The sequence below is a fragment of the Eptatretus burgeri genome, chromosome 8 (genome assembly GCF_056783735.1).
Source record: "Eptatretus burgeri isolate ZD-2024b chromosome 8, Ebu_testis_v1, whole genome shotgun sequence".
In the NCBI taxonomy this organism is placed as follows: Eukaryota; Metazoa; Chordata; class Myxini; order Myxiniformes; family Myxinidae; genus Eptatretus; species Eptatretus burgeri.
In genome coordinates, this window is record NC_140968.1 from 37,741,362 (window position 1) to 37,766,196 (window position 24,835).

The 24,835-nt window shown below is 46.3% G+C and overlaps 1 protein-coding gene across 3 annotated transcripts in view; it reads left to right on the top strand.

Annotated features, from left to right (window-relative positions):
- LOC147021554 (uncharacterized) overlaps window positions 1-24,835 on the top strand; it is a 126,219-nt gene that overhangs the window by 12,564 nt on the left and 88,820 nt on the right. The window contains exon 1 of one of the 3 annotated variants that reach the window (XM_085891601.1): window positions 3,442-4,429. The exons of the other annotated variants lie outside the window; for them this stretch is intronic. Coding sequence (XP_085747727.1) covers window positions 4,378-4,429 — 52 coding nt within the window. The 5' untranslated portion in view covers window positions 3,442-4,377. Of the gene's footprint in view, window positions 1-3,441; window positions 4,430-24,835 lie in introns of those variants that run through there. 3 annotated transcript variants of the gene reach the window in all.

The following is a 24,835-nucleotide window of genomic DNA, read 5'->3' on the forward strand; positions in this document are numbered from 1 at the left end:
CCGTGTGAGGGCACGGAGAGAAAATTGGGGGGCGAGGCCCGAAATTGTAAGGACACCAACACAGGCGACGGGAATCTGGGTTTTATAGAACCAATAGTTTAAGCGAGAGGCGCTTGTTGAAAGCCCGGGGTAGTTTAAGAGTTAATGGTTAGGGTAGATTAGGAGATGTACCCCTCCGCACCATCCATCCCCTCGCTGTCGTTGTGGGCCGCTGGACCCACTTGGTGTTAAGATCGCCGAACTCTGGGGAGGCCATTCTGGGGCTTCGGTGGGCCTCGGCACAGGGCGTTAGCTCTCCCTTGTTCCCCTCCGGGAAGGGAACGTAGGGGTTGGGAGTAGGCTAGGTGACAGGATAGGTTAGCCGAACAAGGACGATAAAGGGGGTTAGGGGACGATTTATAGTGGGGGAGTAAAAATAAAAACAACAAAAAAATAAGTTGGGGCTAAATTGGGGTTTGACAAATTAAGGGAGTGGGTATGTACAGTGACAGGCAAAGGCGATAGGTTGGGAGGGAGATAGGTAGGTAGGTCCGAGCCCGCCTTCCAAGTGGCCAGCACCACCACACTCCCTCCACCAACCTCCACTGAACGGCAAGAGCTGGCCAACTTCATCGGCTGGCCGTGTTTTTTTTCTTCAAGGCCTGTGCCGGCCAACTTCATCTGCAGCTGCTGTGCTGCAAGGCCTGTGCCGGCCAGTTCATCTGCTGGCTGTTTTTCTTCGAGGCCTGTGCCGGCCTGGTTCTGCGGGCTGTGTTTGCCTGCAGCGGCCTTCTTCTGCGGGCTGTGTTTGCCTGCCACCTTTGCCATGCCATGCCCACTGCCCACGTTCACCAGCCCCGTTCAATTTTTGCTTTCCCCCCCCCCCCTGTTCATTTCCATGTGCGCCAGGATCAAGGCAACAGTTTGCAAGCTGCGAGAACTGCCCTGTTGGCAGCTACAACACGGGCCTGCAGTGGCGGCCCGTGCACCGTGTTTGTGTCCATGCATCCATTCGTTGTGCTCATTGCGTGTGCCACTTGAGCTGGCACGGAGACTGCGTTGTGCAGCCCATGCACCGTTGTGGTTCACTGCGTTCAGTTCAAAAGGGAAGGCCTTGGACTGCGTGTGAGCAGCCAACCACGTTCCCTGTCACCTGCATTGTTTTGAGCCAGAGACTGCATGTGGGCAGCCTGGTTCCCTGCTAACTGCTTTCTTTTGCAGAGTTCAATGATCCTGGGCCATGGTTTAGTGTAAAATTTGTAAGTTAAGGTTAAGATGTACTGTAAATATGAGTGCGCCCCCGGCATGTATGTCTTAGCGCCGGCAATTTTATTTAAGTCGTCCGTGTGAGTGAGTTTGTTTAGGTAGTTACGCAGCCCTCAGGTTATTTATTTTGGGGACACGAATACCATGAATGTCGCACTCAGGGATCCGTAGGTAAAATGTACTAGGGGAAAACTACACATGATGGCACACGAAAATCTGACGACTCGGGACGAGTCTGTAAAAAGGGAAGGGGGTAGTGTTGTGGTTACCAGATTCGCAAACCACCATTCAGGTCCCTTAGGTGAGGTATCTCGGTAAGTGCATGTGTAGTTAGGCCCAAACCCGTTGTCTAGTGGGAATACATGTCATTTATACGTGCTGCGACTCTTCAGGATAGCCGTTTTTCTTTTACTATCTTTATTTTGGACCAATCGCCACCATCACAACCACAACAACAACCACCAACCACAACGCCGCTTCACCACAACCGCCATGACCTTTACCGTCGCAACTCGCCACCATCGCATCACCGTCATCTCGCGCCACTCATGGGCACCGATGCTGGACTCGTGTAGGGCGCACGTTGAACAGCGTGTACAAAATCACGGATTTTCTGCTTCAAAAACGGATCCAAAACGACACACGCCCACTTTTTGCCGTCCAATCGGTGAGCGAGGGGCAGGTGGCCCGCCCCAGGGCGATCGATATATGCAAATTTGTGGATCAAAAAGCCTTCACGCCCACTTTTTCTCGGGCCAATGGGGAGCGAGTTGAAAGGTCAAAGGGAGGGGGTCAAAGGCGAAGTTACGGGGGGATAAAAGGACGGTGTTCGTCAGTCAAAGGAGTCGTAAAAAGTCGGAACGAGGGAGTGAGCAGAACGAGAACGAGGAGTCGCAAACAAGAACGGACAGAGGGTCAAGACTTCGCGGGCGGTGGAGCTGCTCGTCGTGTGCGTGGAAGTCGGAACGGAGGGGACGAGCTGTGGAGAGGCGGCGAGGGCGGACGAGGGGGTGCTCGCGTCGTGCAGGGAGCTGCACCCCTGGGAGGCCGGCAGCGCGACCTGGCCGAGGTGGAGACGCTCGTCGTATATAATAAAGATCCTCTATCCCCCGAGCGTCAGCAAGCCCCTCCTGTTTCCCCCCGCGCTGAGATAGTGCGACCAAGGGGGCCCCGTTCCCACCCCCTGCCAGGCACTGTCCACGAGGCCCGCGGGTTGCGGGGCCATCGCCGCTCCGCGTCTCATCACCAGACGGGTAGGCCCAACCCGGTCTCGGCCTCAGGCCTACCTCATTCTTGAGGGTATTTCTTTCCTTGGTTTTGGGTATGTGTTGTCGGCGCCGTCTGTGAAGTAGAATTGTATAAGTGTTGCCGTGTGCTCGGTAGTCGGTATTAGCTCTGCACTGTGTTTTCACTTTTATGTTTGCTTTTTGTGTAAATGGAATTGTGTTTTCTTTTTTTTTGTGTGCATTTGGTGGAATTGTATTTGTGTGCTTCCCGTGTGCCGAGAATAAATGTGCTTTATTGTTGAACTGTTCTCCCGCTTCGCTTCGTCTTTTCCTCCATTGAATCCCCACCTTGCTTCACGTAAAGGGTTGGTAGTGGGCTGAATACGCCCGATAATTGTCGAACCGTCGAGGTCGACGATAACACCGCTCGGTTATTCCGATAGTACGGAACGGGTCGCTTAAGTGGCCCGTGTCCGAAGTCGACCTGCGGCGAGGTGCGATCGCCCGGTCTACCCTCCGCGTGGGTACTTAGGTAGTTCGAATTTGGCGAGCAACCCTATCACGCGGGGGCTGATTGGCTCGATCGCGGTGAGACGAAAGGTCCACCCGTGACTGGTTCCCGGCGTTAGTCCGAGAGGGTCACGACTGGATTGTCCGTCCGGTGGGCGACGTGCCGCGATTCGAGTTACGTGGGTGTCAGCACGACGGCGGGCGCGAAGACCGCAACAATATATATATATATATATATATATATATATATATATATATATATATATATATATATATATATATATATATATATATATATATATATATATATATATATATTAAACCTAAATCTTTTACTCTGAAAAGGCTGAAAAGATGGAGGTGAAACTTTACACATATGACCGCCTATGCATGAGGAACAAAAGAGTCATACATATGATGTCATAGATGGTTTGGTTTGGTTTGGCAGCCCAATTGGATTTACCTGAAAACCTAAAAAAAAAAAAAATACACCACTCAAGAGAAGTCCCGGCGAGGGTTTGCAATCTCCATTTGCTCTTTTTCTTGTTCGATTTGTGGCCACTGTTGCACAAAATGTCTACCGTCTAAAGGACGATGGGACAGATGCCGTCAAATGTGAGATGTTTTTCGTAGTGACTCTTGGGTTAGACCACATAAGTCAACAGGGCTGATTCTTTAAGATAAGAGATAAAGCATCGATGAAAATCAATACTGTGTTAATTTGCTTGGTATTCATTCATTCCTTATCCAGCCTGTGGCTGATTATTGCATTATTGCTGCTGCAAGTGTGGCTATGCCTCTGATGCAGTGTTCCCGGTAGGTTAGAGCAGGAATGAGTAATTTGTTCAGGGTTCTGTCGATATCTCACCGACTCTTCGCGAGGGACACCGTGGGATTTTAATGTTCACCAACTAACATGGATAGACAGAATTATCGTGAAACGTCCATCTGAGGGACAAGAACACTTTGATGAATCACCCTGCCTGTGAAACACCGAGATGACAGTTAATAGTTTGGTTGGGATTCAAACCCAGGCGAGAGAGCTCAGAGGCGAGTCTGCGTACCTTGAGGTTTGGCCCATCCTCGGGGCCGGATTTAGGCATGGGCAAGCCGAGCAGTTGCCCAGGGACCTCCACAACCAGGGGGTCTCCACATATTTCATGAAAAAAAAAATTGATAGGAAAAATGTATTTGTGAGTGCCTGAATGGTAGTTGGTAGTTCGTGGAACAGATACAAGATATTCATCTTATCTCATTCTCTATTTTATATAGAAGTTCAGATTATTTGTTCTTGAAAAATATACTTTATGGATGACTGTAAATATGTCTTGTCACCTTTTTAGTATTCTCAGGTAGGGTGGGCCTCCACGACTGAAGGCTGCCCAGGGGACACCACATGTCCAAATCCGGCTCTGCCCATCCTGCCAATCCATTTGCTTGGGATGTAGGTGAGGATAAACAAAATTATCGTGAAAGGCTGTATTGTGTCGTCAATGCGCTTCTAGATTTTGTTAAAGCTTGATTAATCAGGGATGTTGCATGACTGCAAGTCATGGATTCCGTGTCACAGACTTGACATTTTAGTGACTATTTACTCCCAACTAGTTTAAATCGGATCATCATCATCGATGTACCCTTATGGTACAGACCGTCAGTGCTGCCGAAGCAGTCACTGGGAATGGTTATGTTGAGTGGTCTGCACATTGCTTTATCAAGAGGTCGTCAGGACTGGAATTTTTTTTAATGTGTTCATGGTTCTGGCAACGATAACTCCCCTACTCTTCACTAAAGACACCGATCTTTTGACTTCCACCAACGACCAGTGTTGGCAGATGGGTCCTCCAGGGTGACAGATTATAGCTGGGTTGAGATACAGCTCGAAAGTGAGTGTGCATACCCCTCTAACCTGGCTATGTCGTTGAAGTCCACACAATCAGACCAAGGCCTGTAAAGGTGAAAGACCTGAATGCCATTCGGCAAAACAAAAATTAATGACAGCATTACACATTTTGGCCGTGCGTCAGTCATCAGCAATTTTAAACAGTGATCACTCATGGTCACCCATAGCATGCTTTTGGACAAAAAGCCTCTTAGCCTTTAATATGTGTGCTGTTACCAAACGCACGTATCTGCAGTAGATTTATTACAATTTTATGATAAATCACAACAGCTAGTACGTAACTCTATAACCAACCCTGTTCCACTCAAACAGATCATTTCCGTCGTCATGGAATGGATGACTGCTCTGAGCTTCCTTCCCTTGAACTGCATGCTTGGTGGAACAGCCTTCCGATTCATGATAGGAAATCCCTCCGTCTTGTGGGTTTTGCAAAATATTCCCCAAGCTTTGATTAAAATGCCTTGAGACGATGTCTGCGCAATGCATGAGGTTGTTATTGTCTTTTTTAAGACTTGGGAGTAACAGGTCACCGATAACTTGTTTATTATTTCCTTCGGAGCTCGGAAAGCTTTGTGTTTGAAATGTAAATACAGGACATGAAAGAGCAGTGGATAAATGAACCAGCTGTGCATGTGCAAGGTTACAACGAGAGGTTCACTGACTGATATACCATTGTGAGTCCGTTTGTGACGTAATTAGCCCACGCTCGAGAAGCGAAAAGCTACGTGTGTTTGTGCGTTGTCTGCATTTTGTTATTCCCTGTTCTCGAGAACCGCTTGTCAGATTGACGCGAAATTTTCACCTTAGATGCGGCTACTCATGTGGAATGTTTTGATGATACGTATGACGTAATAGGTAACGTGGTGTGATATCGATGTTGGAAAAAAGGAGAAACGTTGGACCTCTGTATCTCTGAAACCGCTCCATGGGGGGAAAAAAAAATTAAATTTGGCACATGGCAAGTACTCCCTATGGAGAATAAGTGTGATTTATTTTATGATTATAATAAGTGTCTTCGTTATGACGTCATGATTGCATACGAAGAACGCTACATCCGATCAGTATGAAAAATTTTGAGGATCATCTCGGTGTAAATTGGTCAACAGAAAAATGAAAAACTTGTAGAGTGACACTTAGCGACGACACTCGGTGGAGTGCATACTTCCGCCAGGCTGAACAGTTTACATTTTGTATCCCACTGACGGGTCGGACCTGAATCCGGACCTTAACCGGAATCGAATCAGCTTGTTGTTGTCACCGAACCAACTCTTCCACCTCGTTTTGTCGCAAGTCGTCCACAATTTTGAGAGATATCATGCTGAAACATCGTTTTTGGCCCCATCTCTCAATGGAGAAGAATCTCTTTTTTTAAAAATTCTCCTATCCAGATCCGGATTCGAGTCTTCGCCAAAATTGAATCGATTGGTCCTTTTCACACATCCAACCTGTCCACAAAGTTTCTGCGGAATCCATCCATAACCTTTTTGAGATATTGTGCTATATTTCGTTTTTGGCCCCCTCTCTCTCTCTCTCTCTCATTGATGAAGAATCACTTTAAAAATTCTGAGATCCAGATCCGGATTCGGATCTTCACCAAAATTACGTGTTGCTGTCCTTGGCCGGTTACCGACATACGCAAAAAAACTTCAAAACGAGTGTTTGAAAACTGTGGCCAAAATCGTGTGGCAGACAGACAGACAGACAGACAGACATACTTGGCAAAAAAAAGAATTTGCCAAGTACAAATTATGACATCATCGGTCAAGTGGTTCGGCAGCTATATTTTTCTTAAAAAAAAAAAAACCTTCAAAAATCTCCTCCGAAACAACTGAACAGATTGAGGAGAAATCTTGCAGGTTTAACCTTTCTTTTCTCTTTCCTTTTCCTTCATTCTCTCTTTCTTTTTACATGAGGTCATCCTGAATGACTATGCGTTCACCCTTTCCCTGTAACTTAAGATTGACAAAAGATGCCTGCAGACACCTTTGAGATACAAAAAATGAGGCCACGGGGACATTTCACTCTCCCGTATCAAGTGTCTGACTGATTTTGCCACCTTCATTTGCGAGGGGGGACCACGCTGGGCAATAAAACTCCGATTTTGAGAAACTGTCAACATGGCAAAAAAAAAAATAGTTTCTCTCGAGTATGTTCAAGATTTTGTGCTTGAAAACATTTTTGGTAAACCAACATTGAACCAATGATAATGTTTTGGAATGTTTAGTGTACCACTCACCAGAGTCGAATGGACAAGTGGTTAATGCAGTGTGGAAGTGTACGCGTGATGTCGGTCCGCACCATTTTCTCACTGATACCAGATGTTTGGTTATGTGGTTAGTCGGTTAGATAGCTATATACAGTACTGTAAGAACACTCTGTGTGTGTGTGTGTGTGTGTGTGTGTGTGTGTGTGTGTGTGTGTGTGTGTGTGTGTGTGTGTGTGTGTGTGTGTGTGTGTGTGTGTGTGTGTGTGTGTGTGTGTGTGTGTGTGTGTGTGTGTGTGTGTGTGTGTGTGTGTGTGTGTCAGTTTTGCATCACCAAACCACTGGCCACACCAACTTCAAAATGGTACCATATTAATTGCCAAGGAACAATCGGTGCAAGATCAAATAAAAACTGAGTTGGACAAAAAACATTTTCATTATTCAGATCAATAAATGCCCGGACAAAGCAAGCGTGAACCTTCGCGTTTGTTGGTGACGAGTCGTGCATGAGGCGCTGCTGATTAGACAACAGACTACTGCCTCAATCTCTCCCGAAAATGAAAAATAACCCGGGCTACGTACATGAAGCAAAAACATGCATACTGCTCATGTGCATATATAATACATTGTGGTTATACCTTGGATAATTCCAATTGCACTGACACATAGGCTGACACCAGAGGCCTGAGGCCTACATGTACTGTCTCCTTCACAAGGCCCATGATGCTCGAACCTTTCAATATTTGATGATTATTTTAACAGTTTCTTCACTTATTTTGCACTGAATGGAAAACTTATAGGGAGGGCATGGCAATTTTGAATATGACATGACAGTGGCATAATTTTTTCCTTGGAGTTTATCATCTGTAAATTTTCTTGAGCTTTGGGTTATCGGGCAATTTCCAGTACGGGGCATCCTGGAGGAAGGACGAGGGGGTTGGATGGGGGAGGTTGAATAAAGAGAATTGACTCGGAATCCGAACGTCTCGGAGGTCTTTTCTTCCACACGAAACTGGTGACCCTGACATCATACAAATGGACGGACAAGGAGTTACAAGCATGCAACCAGTTGCCGAGAACAATCAACCGGCTGTGCCCTTCCTGGTCGCTCAACCAGCTTCATCTGTGGCAGCAGTTTCAATAAAACTGCCACCATTCTGGCCTAATGACCCGCAGCTGTAGTTTACGCAAGCTAAAGCCCAATTCGACACCTGAAACATTGCTACTGCGTTGACACGGTTCAAATACATTTTGGCTCCTTGTCACCAGAGTATGCGACAGAGGTGAGAGATATTTCAATACAACCTCAAATGAATGCTCCGTACAAGACTTTGAAGGCCATACTCATAAAGCGCATGATCCCCTCTGCGCACTGCCGATTTCAACGACTTCTTACAACTGAGGATTTAAGAGATTGAAGATCTACACAGCTATTGCGTAATGTACAACAGCTTCTCGGTGACCGCCATGACACCTTTGACCAGTCGCTCCTTCATGAGTTGTTCTTGCAATGTTTACTACCCCACGTCCGCATAGTACTTGCAGCTAATGCAGAGCTGGTACTACCCGCCACTGTGGATCAGGCTGATCATCTCTTTGACAGCGTTACAATGAACGTGGTTAATGCAACACCTCCACCACAGCACGTCAAACCACTACAATCTGAAATGGTGTACCTTAAGCTCGTCCTGGAGCTTCATGTACTTCGTGTGTGCAATGCCAGTCATGCCCTTCTTCGTGTACCTAGTGTATGGACGTAGATAAATGCCGTACCTCAAGCTACTATTCACCTTCCGTGAACACTCCAGATTGGTGCTTGTATCATGTGACCTTCAGTGCTAATGCTTTTCATTGTAGAGCATCATGCTCACACCGGCTGCTTGGAAACAATGAGGCCCACAACTCATGGCGACGAGTTGACCTGGGCCATACGTCAGTCACCTGTTTTCACACGTGCTCGCCGACTGGCTCCCAATAAATTGTGTGTCACCCACCAGGAGTTTGACTCTATGTTACAACAGGGAATCATCAGACTGTCGTCCAGCAGTTGAGTTTCACCGCTACACGTGGAACCCAAAAAGCCACCTGGAGATTGGCGTCTTTTCAGGGATTACCGCTCCTTAAACAACACGACTGTTCCAGACTGTTACCCCATTCCACCCATTCAAGATTTTACCACTACGCTCCATGGCGCTACAGTCTTCTCTGAGGTCGACCTCGTTCGTGCATACCATCAGATTCCTGTGAAACCAGATGACGTCCCGAAGACGGCAGTCACCGTGCCTTTCGGCCTGTTCAAATCCTTCAGGTGCAGTTCGGCCTACACGAGGCCAAACAGAACATTTTAACGTTTTATCGATCAGGTGCTCCAGGGATCACAGCTCTGCAACATGTCGTATATAGGTGATATTTTAATCACCAGCGCAACTGCAGAAAAGCATCAGGAGCACCTACATCTCCTCTTCACCCATTTGCAGGACCTCAGCATCGTCATCATCCCCACAAAGTTCCAGAGTTGAATTTCCTCGGCCACTGTGTTAACCGCTCAGGCTTCCGTCCGCTCGAGGAGAAAGTGCAGATTATTCACGATTTCCCGTTACCGTCATCTCAGTGCAAACTGCAAGAGTTCTTGGGCCTTGTCAACTTTTCCCATCGATTTATTCCAAATGCAGCAACAACACTGCAACCGCTGAATGAGTTACTCACAACCCTCTCGTGTTCCGATGGTCGGAGCCAACCTTGTCAACCTTCCACACCATCAAAGACACACTGGCTGACGCCTCAACTCCTGATTCATCCAAAGCTGGAGGCGCCAACATGCCTGATGGTAGTTGTGTCTGAGGTCATGGAGGGTACGGCCCTTCAACAGTTCATCGATGCTAATTGGTGTCGATTGGCCTTCTCGAAAACGCTGAAACCAACAGAGCGCATGTACAGCGTTTCTCCAGATGTGTTAGGCTTACCAAAATGTTGGACGTATGATTTTTTTTTCATGTTACAATTGTGGGTGGCGTTAGGCCAGATGTCCAACCAATGGGTAAAGAGTGGACATACATACATACACTTGTTCTAAAATATATAGACTAGCAAAAGTGCCCAGTGACTGCAAAAACAAGCAAAAGTATCCGTCCCCACAGGATTCTTGTCTGTTGGAATCACTCAGAGCCAAAGCTCTGAACTAATTATACCACCCACAGTGAAATGGTGGTGCAACATAGGGCAGCAGAGGTTGGATTTGTCTTTAAAAAGGGCAGAATATATCTATTTTAAATTGTGTGTTACTCCATGAAGATCTGTATTAAATCGACTTTCATCCTGATGTTCATGTTCATTTTAAAGATTACTGGAATGGACAATAAAGTGACTGACTATGTTGCATCAAGAAAAGTGAAATGAAAATGTAAAATAACCATTCAGCAGCTTTTCAAACTCTGCACGGGAAGCGGCCGCCGTAAATGGGAGACGGATGAACGCACGTACAGACGCCACAGTCAACGATATACAGCATAATAGATCACGTCCCTTCCAAGAAACTTCAACACAGAAAGAATCCATTCGGCCAATCAAGACTGCACAATGGTTGCCAACCTATGACAGTTTGTTCGTGCTCTATCCATTTTGAATGTTGAGTGTTGAGCAAGGAAGCAACGTGCACCATTTTTAAAGTGTTTGATATATTTGACAGAGAGGGGGGGGGGACATCTGAAGGTGTGGAAAGGATATTTCAAGGAGCTGTTGAAGTGGGGAGCAAGCAATGGTGAGCTGGAGCTACCATGTTATGTAGAGGGGAAAATGGAGTTTGTGGAGATCACGGAGGAGGAAGTGCGGACAGTATTGCAGAGGATGAACAACAGAAGAGCACCTGGCATTGATGATGTGTGTACAAATATGATAATTGCAGCGGGAGAAGTTGGAGACAATTGGATGAAGAGGCTGTTGAATATATGTATGAGCGAGGGTTCAATTCCAGAGAAATGGAGGACAGTTAATTGGGCCAATTATGGAAACAGAAAGGCAATGCTCAAGATCCGGGGAAGTACAGGGCCATTACGGTCCTTAGTCACGTCTTGAAGGTGATGGAGAGGATTCTGGATGGGTGGATAAGGAAGAGTGTGGAGATGGAGATCAGAGAAAAGTATCAGGGGGTTAGAAAGGGTTGGGGGATGACGAATGGGATGTTCGCATGGAAACGGCTGGTGGAGAAGAGGTTGCTGTTGCAAGGTGAGATGGCAGTGGGATTTGGGGACCTGGAGAAGGCCTATGACACTGTCCCGACCAAGATGGTCATGGTGACATTGACATGGATGGGAGTGCCAGAAGCAGAAGTTCAGTTGGTGGAAGGGATGTACAAGGGAATGAAGGAAAGAGTTTTGCTTGGTCCCAGGATGTCTAAGGAGTTCTGTGTGAACATCGGTTTGAGGTTGGGAAGCTCTTTCAGCCCACTCATGTTTATTACAGTGATGGAGCAGGTAAGCAGGAAGGTAAACATGAGGAGTGGTATGTGGAGGATGTTGTGTGTGGATGATCTGGCTGTTGTGGTGGAGAGTGGGTGGGAGATGCAGGAAGTACTCGGGAGTGGAAGGAAGCATTTGGGAAGCATGGGCTGAAGATGAGTATGGAGAAGACTGAAGTGATTTGAGTCATGCAGCAGAGAAAAGAAATGAATATCAGATTAGTGGGGAAGGAGATCAGACAGGGAAATAGGTTTGAGTAGCTTAGGGGAGGGGGGGGGAGTACAGTGATGTTGGATGGTAAATCAGAGGCGGAGGAAGATTGAGGTGGGTTCAAATGCAAGGAGGAGGGTGGAGGGATTAATGGCAAAGATATCAAGGAAATTGAAAGGGAAGGTTCTGATGTGTGTTTTGCTAGTCTACCTTTACGGTCTGGAGACTGTGGCACTGACAGTGAGACAACAACAGAGGCTGCAGGTTTGTGAGAACAACTTGGTCAGGAGGATTTCGGGAGTGAAGAAAGTGGATAGAAGGATGACGGATGAACTGAGGGAGGAGATTGGTGTGCAGATGAGCTTGATGAGGAGGGTGATGAAATGCCGGCTGAGACGTGCTGGACACTTGGTACGGATGGGGGAATCGAGAATGGCAAAGAGAGCAGATAGGTTAAGAGAGCAAGGTACCTCGGAGGAAAAGACAAAGACAACGGTTGAGATTGGAGGCCTGGGTTGTGTGAGGAGGGATATCTGTGTGTTGGGGGTGGTCAGAAAGTGGAGGGAGTTGGCTGAGGACAGAAGGAGGTGGAGGAGTATCGTGGTCAAGGAAGGGCAGAATATTGGTGCCAGTGGACCTCACCCCTTATAAAGGGAAGACGAGGAGGAGGAGAAGATATAACTAATGACTTGGCCGGGGTTAGAACCGCCAACTTCCTAAACTCAGAGTGGACCTCCAACTCCAACGAAATACGTCATCAAGTTTCCATACAAGTCGACACAAAACTGTTTCAAGGGTTGGTTCTCAGCCACGGAAATATTCATGACACGTCAGTGAGTACGCTAGTGCTATAATGTTTTGAGGAGTTTGGAACTTGCAATACTGTGTAAGTACCATTTAGAAAAGTCTACCTTGTGATAAAGTGCACACCGGTACCCAAAGATGGCAAAGCCATCAAGGAAAGTGTTTTTTCTTGAGTCACAGAATTACCTGCACCACCAAACGTGGATCAAGGTTATGTTTTCGCACAGCGACGTCGGCATTTGTCTGGGAGTAGGATATCTGAAAAAGTTATGGACGGAATCGGCCAAAACTTTGTGGACAGGTTGGGTTTGTGTCGAGGAACAATTGATTCAATTTCGGTGAGGATCCGAATCCGGATACAAGTATTTTTATTAAAGTGATTTTTCACCACTGACTGATGGGGCTAAAAATGATATACAAGACCACATCTGATGAAACCGAGCGGACCGGTTGGGTATGTGACAACAACAAACCGATTCAATTCTGGTTCAGGTCCGGATCCAGAATCCAGATCCGGCCTATCAGTGGGATACAAAACATAAACTGTTCAGTTTGGGAGAGGTATGCCCTCTACCGAGTGTCCTTCTAGTTAGTGGAATGTAAACTAAAATCGAGGAAGTGTAAGGGGTTTTTTTTCTGATAAATATGACTGACGGTGAGCAAGCAGTCTCTGTGTTTTAATATCACAGCGGTCTGGCTGGGATCCCTGCCAATGGTTTGGGGCAAATTTTTCACACTTCTTGTTTTTAACTGACCACCATGAGCCATTCCTCAGACTGTGGCTTCTCTACACTCCGTACTTCTCTACGTTCGAGTGAATATAATTTTATTGGCCGCAAGTTGAAACGTTTCATTTATGTTTCAAGTCTCATGAACATAAACAAGTATTCATTCTGGATTGTTTTGATTTTTTTTTTTTGAACTATTGATTCACGTGCATTCTTTGTAATTATTTTGTAGCCACCATCTGTTTTCACCTTTTTTTTTTGTTTGGGGTTGCTCAACTTGCTGGGAGAGAAACCAAGCTGTTTCATGAGCCTTTGCTGCTGTATACACACGGGCTCGGTTGTCATAAGGGTGTCCATTGGCAGTACATCATGTCCAGTTTGATTTGATAACAAGGAGTAGGGGAGGGGTGCTTCTCACTGCTTGTAATCTCTCGGAGCAGGCATGGAATGGTGGAACGAGACCCTCCCAGGGCCCAAATTATCCTTCTTTTTCAATCAGGATGACGTTTCGAGGTCCAAGTTGCAACGTTTAGATGTTCTTTTAAATATTTTTTTTTAGCACTGGAGCATATTCTGTTTTCATTTGTTCCAAGAGATCTTTTAAAGTAATCTCATTTAACCCTGGACAACCTCTATTTGTCGAATGAAGAGCTGGTCTTGCTGGTGATGGCTACTGTGGACCTGCTTCAGCACGCAGGTGGAATGGAACAACGGATGAAAGTAACAGGTCGTTAATCAAAGTATGCTAACCGTCACAGGAAGTTGACGTTTCAGGCGTTAACCCTTCATCAAAGCAAAAATAAGAGGCTCTGACGAAGGGTCAACGCCCAAAACGTCAGCTTCCCCTTCCTCAATCGACGTCCTGTTCATTTCATCCATTGTTCAGCCTCAATTTGTAGTTTGTTTGTTGTATATTTCCTGGTGTCCTATTCAAATTCTCAGCTAGGTCCTTCTTTATCACTCCAGTTGATTTGACTGTCACACCGCGATGTTGGCATTCCTCGGTATGTCATCACTTTTTTTATTTTCCCAATAATTTGGACCAAAGTCATTGGGTATTGATACTTCATTGAGCAATGCCATCCTTGTCATCTTATTTCTGAGTAATATATGGGGTTGTGAAGGCTCTTTCTGAATGATGAGGCGATGCGTGAGTGGTCGTGTATCACGACTCAATATCACCTCTCTCCATCGTTAAAGAGCAGGTTTTGGGTCGCTGATGACTTCACGTGATTCGAAGGTTGTAAGCACATTAATAATAATCGTTGGGCAATTATTTTCTTACATTTGAAACTCAAAATATGCTAAAATTAACTTTTCAGTCAAAACTTTTGTAAGTGATCGAAAAACAGACCGGAATTTACCGAAGATGCTATGACATCACGTTCTCCAAAAACTTCGTGAACATTCGGAAACCGTGTGAACAATTGCGAGATGCAAATGGGAGAGTGATTTCAGCGGCGATGAAATTGAGTGTTTTCATTCCGATATTGCTGAAGACGAGTCGGAGGATGATGGGAATTTATACTACTAGTACGTGCCCGTAAAAAAAAAAAATTCAAACCGCAAGAAACAAACAACAACCACACAGGCCGTTTATTTGCTCTCGCGTGCCCGTACGTGCGTGGCGCGGAAGTTCGCATATCACAGTTACGATGATTCGCAATTTAGGTTTTAAATGGCCAATTCTTCAATTAGTGCCAACGTATTTTACCTTTTCGCAATGTCATCGCAAGGAAAAACAAAAAGAGAAGAGAGAAAAAAATTACTTCCTGGTTCGGAGCATACCAGCACTCTGATGTTACCGAAATTTATGCACCGTCTAATATGAAAACGATCATAACTTGGGGCATTGTGTTTATCTATAAATGCGCATAAGAAATCGAGAAATTATTAGAATACACGAAGTCATCACTCTCCGGAAGTCTCTACGTTGTAACCCGTAATGGGGAACGCGGCTGAGCTTCCCTTCCCCATCGGCCACGCCCATGCAACGTGTCTTGTCATTGGTTTGGTAAATAAATGGCTATAACTTGGGAAGCACTTGTCCGATTAATATCAAACCTTGAAAAGGCGCGTCCTCAGGTCCCCAGCAATATACCTGGCAAGTTTCAATTAGATCGGACCAGTGGTTGTCGAGACAGAGCGGTCACACACACACACACACACACACACACACACACACACACACACACACACACACACACACACACACACACACACACACATTGCTGGAATTATAGATTGATGGAGTTTCTGGACCTGAGCCATATAAATTTGAGCCACTTGCAAGTGCAAGAAAACGGCCTATTTCGTGTACAAGTGGCAGAAGGGCGAAAGCTCGCTTGATCTTGATTTTCAGTCCGAATACAGACCGTGAAAGCGTGGCCTCGTGATCCTTTTGGGTTTTAAGCAAGAGGTGTCAGAAAAGTTACCACAGGGATAACTGGCTTGTGGCGGCCAAGCGTCAATCGCGACGTTACTTTTTGATTCTTCGATGTCGGCTCTTCCTATCATTGCGAAGCAGAATTCGTTAAGCGTTGGATTGTTCACCACTAACAGGGAACGTGAGCTCTCAAGAATAAGGTAAGTTTGGTGCAATTTGAGCTTTTATTCGTCGAGTTATGAATGTTTCAAGTTGAGGATGCCTGGCGCGTATGGCCGCGGGTGCCTTGGCTAGATCTAGGCCGCGGCGCTTTTTCCACAAATATGAGGTTTAAATTTTCATCCCAATAAAGGTTATCATCACATGCCTCACTTGTTAAGCTGTCGGATTATGTGAAGATTGTTCGTGGATGGCTGAATATTACGGTTTTATGACTTTGACAAAATAATTTTAAATAATGCCGTGAATTCCTGTGGTGAATTGAGATTTTTGCTTCGATCGACGTTGCGGGTTCGTTTTAAAGTCGATTCAAATTCTGTTTTCGGTTTTTGCAGTCGCTTAGTATGCTTAACACTCGGTAGTTGTGAAGTTTGTAAAATTCCGATATTTTATGAGGTTTATGTTCGATGGCGTGCAGGGCCTAGGGCGCCTTGACTAGATGTTAGGCCGCAGCGCTTTTTCCACAAAGATATTGTTGCGAATTCGTGCCCGCCGGCGTGCGAACGGCCACGTAACTCGAATCGCGGCACGTCGCCCACCGGACGGACAATTCTGTCGTGACCCTCTCGGACTAACGCCGGGAGCTCGTCACGGGTGGGCCTTTCGGCCTCACCACGATCGTGCCAATCGGCCACCCCGCGTGGGAGAGGGTTGTTCGCCAAACTCGACCTACCTAATGTACCCACGCGAAGGGTAGACCGGGCGATCGCACCTCGCCGCAGGTCGACTCCGGACACGGGCCACTTAAGCGACCCGTTCCGTACTATTGGGATAACCGAGTGGTGTTATCGTCGGCCTCGACGGTTCCGATTAATTATCGGGCGTATTAAACCCACTACCAACCCTTTACGTGAAGCAAGATGGAGATTCAATTAAAGAAAAGACGAAGGGAAACGGGAAAACAGTTCAACATGATGCACATTTATTCCGCGGCACACGGAAAGCACACATATGCACATAAAGCAATTGCAACAAAAGAAACACAACAATGCAAATCTACAACCGACTACGCGTGCACACGGCAACACTTAAACAGTTTTACTTTACAGACTGGCGCCACACACACACGTTTACACAGAAGCAAAAGAAAAGGGCCACCCTCAAAGACAAGAGGGCAGACGGGGCCTGTGGGCCAATATTTGCGCGGGACCTGAAAGAGCGGTCAGGTCTGCGAGACCGGGTGGATCCTACCCGTGTCTTTGTGATGAGCCGCAAATGTGGCAGCGCGGCGGTGCCCCGACTTCGTGCTCCTACGCGGGTTTTGTTGGCACTGCTTGGAGTGTGGTGGGAACGGGGCCCCCTTTTCGCACTATCTCAGCGCGGGGGAAAAAGGGGGGGGGAATTGTTGATGCTCTGGGGAAAGAGTATAGCTGGCTTGCTTGGGTCCCGTGACGAGCGATTCCACCGCTACCTCGTCGCTGACCGCCGTTTTCCTTGCCTCGGACCCAAACTCCTCGGTCTCTTCCCCAATTCTCCTCAGCCGACTGCAGCAAACCACCTGTACACCCTCGCCTCCTGACTCCACTCCGCGCTCCAACCCGACTCTGCCCCAAAACTCTCTTCGCCCTTCTGAGGCAGACTCTGCCCAAACCGACTCGACTTTCTGCCACTCTCCGCTCTTCTAAAACCGCCTCGACCGCTGCCACACTCTGCCACTGCCACACTCTGCTCTCCAACCAAAAAAACTGACTCTCCTCTCCGATTCGCCCCGCGCTCGGCGCTTTATAGGCCGGCAGGAGAACCCATATGCAAATTTCTGGATCAGAACGAGCTCGGGGGTGGAGCCACGCTCGCCCATTGGACGGAGAAAAAGGGGCGTGAACCTCCCCTGATCCTAGAATTTGCATATCTCGATTCTACACCGACGCGCCTGGAGGCGGGGCCAAACCGCCCCGCGCTTGCTGATTGGACGGATCAGAAGTGGGCGTGTAGCATTCCTGATCCGAATTCTCCTCGGAAAGGCCGCATTTTGCACTCGCGGCTCGGCGCGCGTCCCATACGAGCCCAGGACAGCCTGACGCTCGGTGTTCACAGGTGGTGCGGGAATGGCCGCAGAAGGAGAGAGGTGAAGGTGGTGGAGGGTTTATGGTGGTGGTTTGTGGCCATGGTGCCGTTTGGAATGGCGGTGATGCGATGTTTGCGGGAGCGAGTTGTGAAGGTAAAGATCGTGGCTGTTGGTGTTGTTGTTGTGAAGCGGCGTTGTGGTTGGTGGTTGTTGTGTGATGGCGGTTGAGATGTGGTTGGTTCAAAATAAAGATAGAACAGAAAAACGACTATCTCAAAGCATCGCAGCCTGAATGAATCACATTTATTCCCTCTAAACAATGGGTTTGGGGCTAACTACACATGTACTTACAGAGATATCTCACCTAAGGGACCTGAATGGTGGTTTGCGAATTTCCACAACCGCAACACTACCCCCTCCCCTTTTTACAGACTCGTCCCGAGTCGTCAAATTTTCGTGTGCCATCATGTGTAGTTCTCCCCTAGTACGTTTTACCTACGGATCCCTGAGTGCGACATTCATGGTATTCGTGTCCCCAAAATGAATAACCTGAGGGCTGAGTAACTAACTAAACAAATCCACTCACACGGATGACTTAAATAAAATTGCCGGCGCTAGACAGACATGCCGGGGGCGCACTCATATTTACAGTACATCTTAACCTTAACTTATAAATTTTACACTAAACCATGGCCCAGGATCACTGAACTCTGCAAAAAGAAAGCAGTTAGCAGGGAGCCAGGCTGCTCGCACGCAGTCTCTGGCTCAAACAATGCAGGTGACAGGGAACGTGGCCGGCTGCTCACACGCAGTCCAAGGCCTTCCCTTTTTAAAATGAATCCAGTGAACCACAACGGTCCATGGGCTGCACAAACGCAGTCTCCTGGTGCGGCTGCCCGCAAGGCAGTCCCTGTAGAACACTGAACGGACACTGACACAAGCAACAAAACGGTGCACGGGCTGCACAAACGCAGTCTCCGTGCCAGCTCAAGTGACACACGCAATGAGCACAATGGATGGATGAATGGATGGACGCAAACACGGTGCACGGGCCGCCACTGCAGGCCCGTATTGTAGCTGCCAACAGGGCAGTTCTCGCATCTTGCAAACTGTTGCCTTGATCCTGGCGCACATGGAAATGAACAGGGGGGGGGGCAAAGTAAAATTGAATGGGGGCTGGTGAACATGGGCCGTGGGCATGGCATGGCAAAGGCAGCAGGCAAACACAACCGGCAGACGAAGTGGGCCGGCACAGGCCTTGCAGCAACACAGCCAGCAGATCTTATCCACTGCCGGTGATTGTTTGATTCCTTCGGGAATCGGTGGGAGCGATTACCCGTTTTCCAGACATTTTCGCAAAACATGACATCCATACAAGGCATGATGTACAAATATCCAAATAACTTTGTTCTACAATAATTCAAATTAAAAAAGGATAATATAGACAATTGCAAGCTCAAAAAAAAGCGAAAGAACGGCCCGCTCAACTGGACACTTCTTCAATGAGCGAGTGAGCGTCCGCTTTGTTTTGGAGAACGTGACGTCACCAGCCATATACGGCATGCGACTGTTTTTTTTCAACAGAAAAAATATATTCGAGAAATATATTTTTTTCGAGAAATAACAACTTCGGAGTTAAATTTCATCAATCTTCCCAATAGTTAGGCAACCACAATAGTTTGCATCCAACTATTTAATGCACATATAGTCCGGGAGCCAACCTGTGTACGAGGCTGTTTTAGGGTTGGACCTTACAGCCTCTGCTATAAAATTTTACACCCCCAGGATGTTTAGATATATGTTTGCAGTTCATGAAAACCAATGTTGGCAATTCATAAGCTCTTGCGAAAAATTTTGGCGGACGTTTTTGTTTGAGGAAGATTTGAAAAATTTGATAAAACAGCAATTGTCAATAAAATTTCTAAAAAAATTTAAAAATCACATTCATGAAAAATAAATGTGAAGTAAATGTAAGAATTCAATCAGTGCATTGTAAAATGACAAAAAAAGATTGCCTTTGTGGAAGTAAACCTCGTAAAAGTACATAATTTTGTGAAAAATGCCTTAAAAATAACGTTTTTTGAAGATGGCCTTTAGAACTTTTCTTATCATAGGCAGATGCTGCATTAGAATACTAATTTCTCTTAATGTGATATGAACATGGTATCCATGGCTAATTAAAACAGCAAATTTGAGTGAGTTCTATCAATTTTTAAAGAGAAAATTAACATTTTTGTCAACCAAAGTTACCCCTACCCCCAAAATCCTCTTACTCTATTGAACACAGTTCGGTTAAGGTTTGCTGGATCCAGGTTGGGTACTTCACAGTTCACTCTTCCAAAGGAAAATTCAATGGTGTTTGGAGTGACATGGCCCTGGAGCAGACATACAACAATGAAGGGAAGACATCTCTGTTCAAAGGCATATCTCAGGCACCAGCTGCTCGAGATAAATATGTGAGGACAGCACCATTTCTCACAGCTGTATCAGAGAACATAAAGTCTATGGCTAATCTAGGCCAACAGGAATCTACTCATCATGGAGAAACACAGAAGCAGGCAACAGAAGAACATATGCATGTTGAGGAGATCAAGAAAGTGATATGCCAGCAGATGATAAACCCATTCCAGTGTAACAACCAAGTGGTTCTGCTCAATAGAGCAACTGGTGAGAAGGATGCTTCAAAAGACTTGGTCCATGCTCAAGCTAAGGGCATGGAAGCCATTATGAAAGCAGAAGAGGTGGTCTCTATTAAGATTGAACCACTGAAGCTGGTAACTTTCTCCTCACAGAAGAAATCAAAACCATCAAGGAAACAGAGTTTAATCAGGATCTATCAAGATGAGACTGCAGCTACACGTGTGCTGTGTTTCTATCGAGATGCCGACCCAGTCACAAGACAGATTGCATTTTCCCATGAGTGGACAGACTATCCATCATCCCTGTTTGAGGTTGATCCACGCTTAGCACAGGGGTTTGTAATGCGCAAAGGCAACAAGTCTGATTTCGTGGCAGTGCTAATTGCTGAAGCTGAGCAGGATGTTGTTTTACAGCTGCCATCATTACCACAGAGTGACCTATACACAGTTTATCTGGTAGACACAATGGCATTTGTAAATAAATACCAAAAAATGGGTGCGAAAACATTTGAACTTCCCCAGCTGTATCTTCGCAAGCTCCTGCAGTTGAAACCTGAAATGTGCAACTGTGTCAACATCATTGGTGATCAGTATGATTTTGATGATAGCCATACTTTGAAGGGTGATGAGCAGCAGAGGAGAAACCAGACAGACCAGGCAAGACAATTCTCACCATCCAAGAGTCTAGAAATTCCGGACTGGAATTTACTCATGAAGAATCCAAGAAATAAAGGAAATCTTCAGAACTTCATTGGCACTTCCCTTTGTGAGAGTCCTGAAGCTATTCCGGATGGAGTGACCATCATTATTGGTGGTATGATGGAAAACAAAGGTCACACTCTTTCCATCACATCAGCATCAAGTTCAGTTCTGGACTTACCTTGTGAAGAACATGAAGAGGCAGACACAAGGATTATTGCTCATCTTGCATATTGTGTGGAATATCTTGATCACCATCGAGCTGTTGTGCATGCAACAGATACAGATATAATTATGCTGTGTATATATCACTTCTGCTGCTTGAACACATTGCAAGAACTCTGGATACAACGGCAGAATCAATACCTACCTATTCATGAGCTGGTAGAAGTGTTGAGCAGGAAGTACCAGAAAATCCTCTTGATGTCGCAGCTACACTTCTGTGCACATATGTGTTGTGTGGATGTGACACAGTGAGCTACCCATTCAGAAGGGGAAAAGAAGAGGTCAGGTCAGGTATGGGAGCATGTGCCAGAACAGCGCGTCGCTGCGTCCACTTTCCGCCGGTACTCCAGGGGCCTCTGTCTGGCCATCCCCCAGGCAGATGCCAGGCCCATCCCCATCTCCTTGAGATGATGGTCAACCTGCTGCAACCATGAGGCACGTGGTCAGCCCACTGGCCTCCCACTCATGAGACTCCCTCGCTGAGAGAATCTGGTGAGCAGGATCAGCGTCAGGAAAACAAGCCACATGTCCATACAGCCGCAGCTGACGCTCACGGACTATGCAGGTAACAAATCTCATCCGAGTCTCTCTCAGCAACCGCTCGTTGGACACAAAATCCGACCAGCGATAGCCAAGGATTCTTCGAAGAGACCTGGTACCAAAGGAATTAAGTCTCCGTCTCAGATCCTTGGTCAAAGTCCAAGTCTCGCACCCATAGAGCAAGACTGGAAGTAGCAAGGACCTGAAGACTCGGACTTTCGTCCTCCCGCACAGGTACCGGCAGCGCCACACCCCATGATCCAGTGAATCCATGACTCCCCAGGCCCGACCCAGACGTCTATTGACCTCCGGCTCACAACCTGCGGAGACATGAATATCACTGCCAAGGTAAGTGAATCTATCCACGACCTCAACATCCTCACCACAAACAGACACAGACAGGACAGCAGCATCCAAGATGTCACCGAAAGCCTGGATCTTAGGTTTTGACCCAAGAAATCCGTAATCCCAACGCTCCGACTCCTCATTCAGCACCTCGAGGCCCCAAGAGGATGTCTAAAGAATCTCCGCAAAGATGACTGCATCATCTGCAAAATCAAGGTCCGAGATCTTGACATTGCCAAACGATGCACCGCAACTTGATCTCTCCGACATCCTCCCTAAAATCCAGTCCATACAAGTGCTGAAAAGTGTGGGGGCAAGTACACATCCCTGACGAACTCCAGTAACAACTGGAAATAAGTCAGAGATGGTACCACCACACTTCACAGCACTCTCAGTACCAGAGTAGAGTTCAGACATCAGATCGATCAGTTTCGGTGGCACCCCACGACCAAGAATCCTCCAGAGGACATCCCAATTCACTGAATCCAGACGCTTTACAGAGATCAACATAGGCTGCAAGCAGCCCCTGCCAAAACTCTCGTCTGCGTTCGGTGAGGACACGAAGTGCAAGGATACGGTCAATCGTTGACCTCTTTGGTGTAAAGCCTGACTGCTCTGGACGCTGGTGCTCAAGCAGATGGTGGCGAACCCTATCAAGAATTATCCGAGCAAAGACCTTGCCCGGCACTGAGAGCAGCGTCACCCCTCGGTAGTTTTTGCAGTCTTGGCGATCACCCTTCCCTTTCCAGAGAGGGACAACAAGGCCCCTCTTCCAGTCAGTTGGGATGATGCTTGTGTTCCTGTGAAAAGAAGAGCGGCACAGGTTTCTCTGGGACTGATAGGAAACCTTCCCCACCTTGTTGATTTTGGAAGAGATAGTGAAATGGCAGCAACAGAATGTGTCATTGATGAGGCCAGAGTATACTGGACTGCTCTGCATGGCCAAAAAGGGTTCAGCTGTTTGGATACCCTCAGGCAGCATATGTTTGTCTCTTCAAAATTAGACCTTAGGTCACTGCCAGCAACAGAAGATGCGTTTTACTTCCTTGTTTTAAGAGCATTGTATCAATTGCTTCTGTATAGACGTGCACATCTCAGTGACCGAGCACTTCCCCAGCCACAACATTTGGCAGAACCCTTATCAATGGAAAACTGGTCCCAATTCTCATGTCTAAGCCAGCCAAGCCAAACATAGACAAAACTGTGTCTTGCATGTGCAAATTATCCAAATGTCTGAAACGATGTTCATGCAAAGGCTGCTGTGCCTTGCTGAAGTGACATGCATATGCCTTGGTCAGAGAGGTTCATGTGGTGGAGTTGTTTCAGAGAGTGACTCTTCCTCTGAAGAGGATGTTTCATGTCACAATATTGTGTTAATCCATTTCTAATTTTATCTTCCTTAAAACCATGGCATGTAAAAGTATGTTCTTGTTCCTGACCCCATTGATAGTCAAGCATTTCTGAGTTGCATAAATCTTTTGTTGTTTGACATATAACCTTGTCAATTGTAGGTAGGTTAAATCTACACCAATTGTGATATAGGAAATGAACTCCTCTTTAATATGAGGGGTCATTTGTGTATATAGGTTTAATGGTTATGATTTTAGGACAATATGAATTACCCCTACCCCCATCCTACATCTTCGCTTTTGCCAACATTTTGTTATCAGAGGGGGCTCGCAAAAGTGTTGACTGTGTTGTTGCGCAAGAGTTTCACCATTGCCAACATTGGTTTTCATATACTCAAAGGGTGTCTCTTTATGAAAATCGACACAAAAATTTTATAGCAGACCGGGCAATTTTTTTTTAATTTTGATCGGTTGGCTCCCGGACTAATATAATCATATTGATAAATTTTCAGAACATGTTTGGTGACCCGCAACCTGCTCTTTAACCTGCGCACGAAGCAAAAAGCGGGGTTTAAGCAATTGGTTCACTTTGTCTATCTGTCTACAGACTTCAGTCTATGATCAAGAACAACTTAATTTCAATTGAACTTTATATTTTGAATGCTGTAGAACACAAATTAGAACATGAACCTGCAGTTGTAGCAGTAGCTTGGCTCTGAATTTGACAAATTGTATGGAATCTCATCCCAATTGTGCATGTACACAGATGAGTAAAGTCATATTTATTTCCTCTGTCAGGCAGTCAAACACAATTGGAAATCATTCCAAACAGGAAACTTACTGTTTTTAAGGACGTCATGAAGCACACAAACAACAGGCACAAAGAACTAATTTAATGTGTTAAACAAGGTGGTGTCATAGACGCTGCATCAACGGCGGTAAACTTCCCAAAATATATATATATTTTTTCCAACAACCATCAAACCTTTTATTTTATTTCGATTGAATTATACACTTGGACACTGTAGGACACAATTTGGCTTGTTTGCACTTCCAACAACCTTCAGTTTAGCAGTACTCGGAGAAAATACTACGCCACCTCGACCAATCAAATGTGCGCATTCTCAGCATTGGGAATATCGAGATTA